Source organism: Pagrus pagrus (assembly GCF_965226575.1).
Source record: "Pagrus pagrus genome assembly, chromosome: 10".
In the NCBI taxonomy this organism is placed as follows: domain Eukaryota; kingdom Metazoa; phylum Chordata; class Actinopteri; order Spariformes; family Sparidae; genus Pagrus; species Pagrus pagrus.
This window is the reverse complement of record NC_140194.1, coordinates 3,094,538-3,104,842: the sequence shown is the minus strand read 5'-3', so window position 1 is coordinate 3,104,842 and position 10,305 is coordinate 3,094,538. Positions and strand designations below refer to the sequence as shown.

The following is a 10,305-nucleotide window of genomic DNA, read 5'->3' as shown; positions in this document are numbered from 1 at the left end:
AGAGATATCTAATTACAGTTTTCTTTTTCTCACTTTTTTTCCTCAGACTGTAAACATGTCTGCTGACTGAAGATCAGTTTCTGTGCTCCGTCTGTCTGGATGTGTTCACTGATCCAGTGACCATACCATGTGGACACAACTTCTGTAAAACCTGCATCACTCAATGCTGGAGTGTTAATGTCCCGTACGAGTGTCTCAACTGTAAAGAGGTTTTCAACATTAGACCTGAGCTACAGGTCAACACGTTCATCTCTGAGATGGCTGCTCAGTTCAGACAGTCAGCTCAACAGAAAGCCAGCAGCAGCAGCTCAGAGCAACAAGTTTCCAAACCAGGAGAAGTTCCCTGTGACGTCTGCACTGGAACCAAACTGAAGGCCCTGAAGTCCTGCCGGGTGTGTCTGGCCTCCTACTGTGAGACTCACCTGGAGCCTCATCTGACAGCTAAACATCTGAAAAGACATTCACTGATGGAACCTGTGAACCTGGTAGGCAGGATGTGTACGAAGCACGATAAACTGCTAAAGCTGTTCTGTAAGACCGACCAGATGTGTGTCTGCAAAGTCTGCAGTGTTTCAGACCACAAGACACACGATGTTGTTCGTCTGAAAAAAGAATATAAAGGAAAGAAGGCTGAGCTGGGGAAGACAGACGCTGAAATTCAGCAGATGATCCAGAAGAGACAACTGAAGCTTCAGGAGATGAATTGTTCAGTGGAGCTCAGTAAGAAAGATGCAGAAAGAGAGATAGCAGCTGGTGTTCAGGTCTTCAACGCTATGAAGGAGTCTGTTGAGAGAAGCCAGGCCGAGCTCATGGACACCATCAAAGAGGAGCAGAGAGAGACAGCGAAACAGGCTGAAGGCTTGATCAAAGAGCTGGAACAGGAAATCTCTGAGCTGCAGAAGAGAAGCTCTGAGGTGAAGAAGCTCTCACAGTCTGAAGACCACCTCCACCTCCTCCAAAGTTTCCCATCTCTGAACACTGCTCCACCCACCAAGGACTGGACAGGAGTCAGCATCCGTCGACCTTCATATAAGGAGACTGTGAGGAGAGCTGTGAATCAGCTGGAGGAGACGCTCAGTGAACAGATGAAGAAGCTGCCTGAGCTGAAGAGGGTCCAGCAGTATGCAGTGGATGTGACACTCGATCCTGATACAGCACATCCTGATCTCATCCTGTCTGATGATGGAAAACAAGTTAAACATGGTGATGTAAAGACGAAACTTCCAGACAACCCAGAGAGATTTGATAAATGTCCTAATGTCTTAGCAAAGCAGAGTTTCTCTTCAGGAAGATTTTATCATGAGGTTCAGGTTAAAGGGAAGACTGACTGGGATTTAGGAGTGGTCAGACAGTCGATCAACAGGAAGGGAAAAATCAGACTGTCTCCTCGGGATGGTTACTGGACGATATGGTTGAGGAATAAAAATGAGTACAAAGCTAATGCTGACCCTTCAGTCCGTCTCTCTCTGAAGTGTCAGCCTGAGAAGGTGGGGGTGTTTGTGGATTATGAGGAGGGTCTGGTCTCCTTTTATGACGTTGATGCTGCAGCTCTTATCTACTCCTTTACTGGCTGCTGCTTCACTCAGAAACTCTACCCACTCTTCTGTCCTGGTCTTAATGATGGTGGTAAAAACTCTGCCCCTCTGATCATCTCTCCTGTCAATCACACTGAGTAGAACAAACATTTGATTTTCTACAGAAAGATTCACATCATTTAATGTAATAAATGTATGTTTACTGATTATATTTGGTTTGTACGTTGTTTTTTCAGATTCTGATTAAGCATTTTTCTCTGTTAATGTTTTTGTTTAATGTGTCACAGTATCACTCTGATTGATTTGATGTAATGAACTTTATTTTTCTAAGAGCTGTTAAATCATCAGAAACAAAGTATTCAAAAATAATAATCATTTTCTGTTCCTTAAATATTTGGGTGCCAAATTCAAACCTTTTCATGGTCTGATCATTGTATATATAAGAAGTGTTGCATACTGACACAAATTGCTGAAGAACATTTTATGGATAAGACAAATGTAATTTATTTTTCTGTCATTTTGTTTTTAAAATAATGAAAAGTAAAATAAAGATGTTTTTCTGCCTCAATCAGAAATGTGTTTTTCATTGTTTTCAGCAGCTGATGTTTCTAATGACGACCAAATCATGTGATTAAAAACACCATCAGCTGTTCTCAGGTCAGATCACATTAGAGACAGGTTGTAGTGTAAGATGATGTTGTGTTATTGAAGGTTTGAGCAGCTGATATGAACTAAACCTGTCCAGCTGGTTTGTGGAGAATAAGTGAGATGTGAGGTCGCCCTCTAGTGGAGCTCATAACAAACTGCAGCCTGTGGCCACATGAGGACCTGCTCTTAATAAAGACCTACACAATCTGATGCTGAAGCATACAGAAGAGTATTAGGGCCAGGGATGAGAAAAAAAGTGTCAGGAAGAAGTTTTTTTAATTTTCATTATGCACTTCAAGATTAAAGTTGACATTTTAAGATTAAAGTCGACCTTTTGAGACGACATCAAACAGCAACATGACTGCCTCAACAAAATGACTTGTGTAGATGAAATGGTGAAACTGTACTTTAGTAACAAAGAAATTATTTCTCTTTTAGCTCATAAACACAGTGTCGTTGTCAATATTAGGACTTTGAAGAGAGTGTGCTAAAAACTGTCTGCTTAGATGGAAAAACCACACAAGTGTTGAAGAGGTGACTGCATTCGTACAAGCTGAAGATGCTGGTAATGGACAAATGCAAGGATATCGACGGTTACACCTGCGTGCAACTCAGAGGGGATATGTTGTATCACAAGACACAATACGACAGAAAGTTTGGAGCTCAGACAGGTGTGGCATCTGAGACGCAGACATTACCGCAACAAAGATCCCAACCCGCTGTGGCATATAGACTCGTATGATGGCACTTTTCTGCTGATTTCTTGGATAGAAGCCTAATCCAATTCTGCTTCCTGAACCGTGTTCAGGTAGGCCTGCAAGCTAATTTTCTTGGTACCACTGTCCTCCTCTCCCTCATTCACATGCACCGATTTAAACATAAAATCGTACGCAAGTAAACATTTGATCAGAGTACATGAGAGAAAGGTTAACAGGAAAAGGAGGAGATAACATGTGTTTCCTCTTTATCAACACGGTGGACAAAGTGTTCCTTCATAAGCTGAGAAAGTTCTCCCACTTCCTGATGTGGCCCTCTGACTCAAATCTGTTTCATGATTTTCATTAATATGTATCAGACTGCATGGGAGCAAATTGGTGAGAGCTACTAAAATTAATAATTTGGGATGTTTTACAATAATTAACACACATTGAAAATGACTCTAGCTAAATTGCAGAGAGGCCTGGTTAGTTTATTCATTGCAACTATACTGTTAATGAGCATTAATTTTCCCATGCAGTTTACTTTAACAGCAACTATAGCTCTCATTCAATATAAACATCAAAAGCATGAAAAACACCTTCAAACAAGGATTTAGCAACAATAAACAGTTTTAATGTCTAAACCTTGTGGCTCATATGTTTTTCCTTTGTTTTGAATCACCTCACCACCAAGAAATAGACTCACATTAGAAACCTTTAAATCAGTAACACCCCGGGGTTTCTGTAGTGTTTCAGTTGGTACCAGTGATGGCGGCATGTTGGAGCTCATATAGAAATCCATGTTGAAACCACAGGTCAGGATACTCACCCGAACCACGGAAAAGCAGTCCAGCAATTTCCTCCAATACCAGTGACATGACTAGAGACCCTTCCCGAGGCTCGGTCATATCCCGATGCTTGGTCCTGCACGGACTCCTCAGTCCTGCAGCAGCACCAACCTCATCTGCAGAGTCTCCTGATTAGCAGCCGGTGATGCTAACAGCTAGCAACAGACCCGCCGTGGTCGTCTTATTGCGCCAGTAACGAGCCCTCACTTCTACAACACGCTCGGTTACACTTAACAAAATAAGTAAACACTAGCACAAACTCCCGGTTGATAACGGTAAATAATATTTCATAGTTATTTGAAAGTTTGCTCGGACTTCACGTCTTTCCGCTTCTCTCCTCATTTCCCTCGCTTTCCCTCTAGTCCCGCCCCTCCAACATCCGACAGGTTAATCCCAATAACAGAGAAAATGATTGACAGCTGTCCAAACAAATTAGAACCCCAAAAAGAGAAACCTGAGGCGTTCAAGGGCCTTTCAAAACGTAAGACATTTTGGAAAGTATTGTCAGCAGCATTTACATTTATAGGCCCACATCAGAACACTTTGCCAACTGAAATAAATGTAATAAATCCATATAAACAAATTAGCAGGGCACTATATTAATATGCTACTTGATAAATTGTCCTCATATGTGTTATGTTTTCATATGCCATCAACCTGACATGGTCTGGTTGTCTTATTTTACTTGTTTGTGCCAATGTGTTGTGTTTTATGTCTGTTTTTTAATAAATATAAAGAAGCATAAGATATAAAAAAAAAACAAAAAAAACAATCAAAGTCTGTTTCTTTCATTCCTTTATTTAATACTTTTACATGCTTTTATTTTGAAGACAGAACATTGTACGTTCCGGTTGTCCGCTAGATGACGCACGCTTGACGCAGCTCTTGACGAACCCACACAGATGTCGGTTCTGATGGTTGTTGGTGGGTTTACAGACAGAGAAGTCGTGATGAGCAAGTTTGGGTTCAGAAGATGAATTTAATCCATCCGTGGTCCCAGACCCCTTCTTTGTCGGATGCTCATTGGCTGCTGATGCTGCATTCAAGTGCTGTCAGAAATATCAGAAAATGCCAGTTACAATTGCAAGGACGAGTGCACAGTGACACCAGAATACATTTAAAACATCCAATCACCCGTCACAGTTTACCTGTTGGTGTATGCAGCGTGTGTTGGGCTTATGAGCAAGGACGTTACGTTAAAATGTGATTGGTGTGAAAGTAAGATGAGCTAACAGGCTAAGAGGTTAGTAGGAAGGTCAAAGGTCAGTGATTAGAGGAGCTGAGCTGGAATCATCTGGAGACAGTTTGCACACCTCACTGCAATTTGGAGATAAACCATCATGGCACAAACTCTGTGAGCAGGAATTTCCTCTCTTTTTAATATTTCCTAAATGGGAATATGTGAGTCTATTATTATTTGACCTGTACGTGTATCGTCTTGTAGTAAAACATGCATCGAACTACACTAACACATTGATGGACCCAGATCAATACAGAGCTAGAACAAGGCCAAAAGGTTGGTTCATTTGCAAACATATATTTTTTTAAAGGACTGAAAAAAACAACATTTCAAACTCTAGTCTAAGTCTAAAAATGTTCTTAAGTAGAATAAGCTGCTTTTAGATTGAGCTAAAACACACACAAACTTGTCACTGACATCAGACAGAGGGCTTGTACCAGTTAGATTTCATAGTAAGTCGCCCTCTAGTGGAGTAACAGTGCTAATTATAAATCCCCTGTGTTTTCCTTGTTTGTCTATTTGTAATTATATGTTCTGTTGGCTGCTGTATACTTCCATTGTGGAATAAAGAGGAATAAACTAAAAGTCAACTTGTTTCAAATCTGTGTGGAGGTTATTTCACAGTGAGGCAATAAAAGCACAGAGCTGCACTGAGAGGAGGAGCAGCTGAGAGAGAAAACACTTCAAGCCACATGTCCTGAAATGAAAGTGAAAGTTTGAGTGACAGCAGAGCTGCAGTCCAGACGAGTCTCTGTGTTTCTGTCTGAAGAAAACTTTGTCAACACAACAGCAGAGTCTCTGACAAACACTGGTGAGTACACGGACAATTTCAACATGTACATTTAGTCAGAACTACAAAACAGGTCAAAGTCAAACCACAGTGACTGAACTCTGGATACAGTTAGATAGGATACAGTCACAGCTAGCTTTAGCTTAAGCTAATCTACCCACTTTGACTGATCTGACTCCTGATATTAAAACATCGTGCTTGATACCTGATATTAATTGAGTTTGTTGTACCACACACCTTTACTGTAAAGCACAGCAGCTCAATCCAACCATAACAAACTCAAACACAGATAAACTAGTCTGCTAAAGGCTAGCTAGCCTAGCTCAGAGCAGTGTCAGGTGTTATCTGACAGTGTGTTTTATTGCCTTCAAAAGGCACAAAATGGCTGTTTTACAACTTATATAGCTGTTAAACACTGAAGTAAGAAACCTTGAACTTATAACCCTGTCCTTTCAACTTTACTGTATCTGCTCTGTGTCTTTGTACAGCTGATAATATTTACTGCGTTTCAGAAACCGGTATTACCTGTAACACAAAACCTGAGCTGTACTCAGACAGGAAGTTGCACTCAGAGGTGAATCCAGGGCACATTTTTACCCAACACAGCTCATCATGACTCCTTATATTACAGGAGTAATAGTTTAATCAACACTTAATCGAGAGATATCTAACTACAGTTTTCTTTTTCTCACTTTTCATCCGCAGACTGTAAACATGTCTGCTGCCAGCTGTCTGCTGACTGAAGATCAGTTTCTGTGCTCCATCTGTCTGGATGTGTTCACTGATCCAGTCGCCATACCATGTGGACACAACTTCTGTAAAACCTGCATCACTATACACTGGGATAAAAATGTCCCATGTCAGTGTCCCAACTGTAAAGAGGTTTACGACACCAGACCGAAGCTGCAGGTCAACACGTTCATCTCTGAGATGGCTGCTCAGTTCAGACAGTCAGCTCAACAGAAAGCCAGCAGCAGCAGCTCAGAGCAACAAGTTTCCAAACCAGGAGAAGTTCCCTGTGACGTCTGCACTGGAACCAAACTGAAGGCCCTGAAGTCCTGCCTGGTGTGTCTGGCCTCCTACTGTGAGACTCACTTGGAGCCTCATCTGACAAAGTCAGGCCTGAAAAGACATCAGCTGATCGACCCTGTGGAGAACCTGGAAGGCAGGATGTGTACGAAGCACGATAAACTGCTGGAGCTGTTCTGTAAGACCGACCAGATGTGTGTCTGCATGCTCTGCACTGTTTTAGACCATAAGACACATGATGTAGAGAAGAGAGACGCTGAAATTCAGCAGATGATCCAGAAGAGACGACTGAAGATTCAGGAGATGAAGCGCTCAGTGGAGCTCAGTGAGAAAGATGCAGACAGAGAGATAGCAGCTGGTGTTCAGGTCTTCACCGCTCTGAAGGAGTCTGTTGAGAGAAGCCAGGCCGAGCTCATCGAGACCATCAAAGAGAAGCAGAGAGAGACAGAGAAACAGGCTGAAGGCTTCATCAGAGAGCTGGAACAGGAAATCTCTGAGCTGAAGAAGAGAAGCTCTGAGGTGGAGCAGCTCTCACAGTCTGAAGACCACCTCCACCTCCTCCAAAGCTTCCCATCACTGAACACTGCTCCACCCACCAAGGACTGCACAGAAGTCAGCGTCCGTCCACCTTCATATGAGGGGACTGTGGTGAGAGCTGTGAATCAGCTGGAGGAGACGCTCAGTAAACAGATGAAGAAGCTGTTTGAGGCTGAGCTGAAGAGGGTCCAGCAGTATGCAGTGGATGTGACACTCGATCCTGATACAGCACATCCCAAACTCATCCTGTCTGATGATGTAAAACAAGTTAAACACGGTGATGTAAAGAAGAATCTACCAGACAACCCAGAGAGATTTGATACTTGTCCTAATGTCTTAGCCAAGCAGAGTTTTTCTTCAGGAAGATTTTATTATGAGGTTCAGGTTAAAGGGAAGACTGAGTGGACTTTAGGAGTGGTCAGAGAGTCGATCAACAGGAAGGGAAGAATCACAGTGACTCCTCAGGATGGCTATTGGACGATAGGTTTGAGGAATGAAAATAAATATTATGCTCCTGCTCGCCCTTCAGTCAGTCTCTCTCTGAAGTGTCAGCCTGAGAAGGTGGGAGTGTTTGTGGATTATGAGGAGGGTCTGGTCTCCTTTTATGACGTTGATGCTGCAGCTCTTATCTACTCCTTTACTGGCTGCTGCTTCACTCAGAAACTCTACCCATACTTCAGTCCATGTCCTAATGCTGGTGGTGAAAACTCTGCCCCTCTGATCATCTCTCCTGTCAATCACACTGAGTAGAACAAACATTTGATTTTCTACAGAAAGATTCACATCATTTAATGTAATAAATGTATATTTACTGATTATATTTGGTTTGTACATTGTTGTTGTTTCAGATTCTGATGAAGCATTTTTTCACCTTTTATTCTGTCAATGATTTTGTTTAATGTGTCACAGTATCGCTCTGATTGATATGATCTCATGTAGTAAATAGTAAAGAACTGTTAAATCTTCAGAAACAAAGTATTTTTTTAAAAAAAACAAAATTTTTCTAGTTCTTTAAATATTTGGGTGCCAAATTCAAACCTTTTCATGGTCTGATCATTGTATATATAAGACGTGTTGCAGACTGGCACAAATTGCTGACGAACATTTTATGGATAAGACAAATGTCATCTAATTTTCTCTCATTTTGTTTTTAAAATGATGAAAAGTAAAATAAAGATGTTTTTCTGCCTTAATCAGAAATGTGTTTTTCATTGTTTTCAGCAGCTGATGTTTCTAATGACGACCAAATCATGTGATTAAAAACACCATCAGCTGTTCTCAGGTCAGATCACATTAGAGACAGGTTGTAGTGTCAGATGATGTTGTGTTATTCAAGGTTTGAGCAGCTGATATGAACTAAACCTGTCCAACTGATTTGTAGAGAATAAGTGAGATGTGAGGTCGCCCTCTAGTGGAGATCATAACAAATTGCAGCCTGTGGCCACATGAGGACCTGCTCTTAATAAAGACCTACACAGTCTGATGCTGAAGCAGATTACATGAAGGCAGGAGAACAATGAAATCTAACTGGTACAAGTACTCTGTCTGATGTCAGTGACAAGTTCTTCTTTGTTTTGCATTAAAAGTGACAATCTACAGTGTACAGCTGTGGTCCAATCAGAAGGATTCTCCATCTCAGGTCAAAACTCTTATCGTCCTCCCTCTAATGTAATCTGTGAGAAATGTTTCAGACAGAGAAAAGCTGCTCAACACTTTGGAGAACAGCAGTGAAGTGCAGAGGGATTAGTTGCTGTGATGGATCACAGACTGTTTAGTGTTTGGATCAGATACACACTGAAATGTTACAGTCAGAGACAGGAAGTAACTAAGTACATTTACTTACATACAAAAGCACAAATCTTAACTTGCCATATGTTTCTGTATCTGGAGGCTGTTTGACTTTTCCACCACTGTGAGAGGAAATATTGTACTTTTACTCCACTACATCTGGATTTGCTGTTTGCAGGTTCACATTTTGCATTAAACAAGAAATAAACTAAAATCACTGTTGTTGAGTTATCTTGCAATTTAAAACTGCTTTAAATTTCACTAATATTAGATGCATTTTGTACATAATCTTAAAAATCTCCACACATTTAGGGACTTCTGGTAATCCAGCATGTTGTCTGATGACATGACCCCTAATCTTTCCAATCCACAGTGACAGCATGGTGCATTTAATGTTCTCAATATTATTATATTGTATTCAGATCTAAGGCCAGCTGAAACAGAAACATCAGCATCAGTCATTTTTCCATCGTGACACACAGCACTGGATATTCAAATGCTGACCTGAAATTCTTACAATTTCTACAGAGCACCTTCAACTTGAATCAACAGCGGCAAAAGCAAATGTCTCAATAACGTAAACGATTTTGCTTAATCAAATGGGTTATATTTGATTGATAAATAAATTCTCACCACCATGCAATTGTTTATAAGTAGAAATCGTCTGCTTCTGTAGTAGACTAGTGGTGTCAAATGTTAAGACTTTTGGCTAAAGGGTTCAAGATGTGAATCTCAAATATTAGCACTGGCCAAATTATGCTGAAATCAATATTGCACAATTATGAACGATTGCCAACAGTACCCTGACTCACACGGGGCACCATATGTAGTGCTTCATGCAACCTTAATAGGGAGTCTTAGGTTAAATTTGGCGATCAATATTACACAGACTTTATTTGTTGTTACCTTGACCCATGTGAGTAAGAAGAAATACAGGCTGCTGACGTGAAAAGCTTAAAGATCAACTTCAGACTGATGGTGGGATCGTTGTGGGGTCTATAAAAGGAGTGTTACAGCCTGCTGATGTAAGTATGTTTCTGTACATCTACCACTCAACTGTTTTGTTGTCATTTTGTAGTCAGGTTAGATGATCTCTGATGATTTTGACTTGTTATTAACCTTTTTCTCATTTTGTGACTGCTTCTTCCACATAACCAGAAATGACATTTGTCCTTGATGTCTTTGTAAAACA

The 10,305-nt window shown here is 40.9% G+C and overlaps 1 protein-coding gene across 1 annotated transcript; it reads left to right on the top strand.

Moving 5' to 3' along the window:
* Positions 1 to 242: 242 nt before the first annotated feature.
* On the top strand, positions 243 to 8,075 carry LOC311263174 (uncharacterized protein; the record flags this gene model as incomplete). Its single annotated transcript, XM_084363097.1, has 4 exons — positions 243 to 1,672; positions 4,092 to 4,210; positions 6,272 to 6,333; positions 6,465 to 8,075. Exons 1-4 carry the CDS (start codon positions 258 to 260, stop codon positions 8,073 to 8,075), a joined length of 3,207 nt encoding a protein of 1,068 aa, XP_084219223.1. The 5' UTR covers positions 243 to 257.
* Positions 8,076 to 10,305: the final 2,230 nt, after the last annotated feature.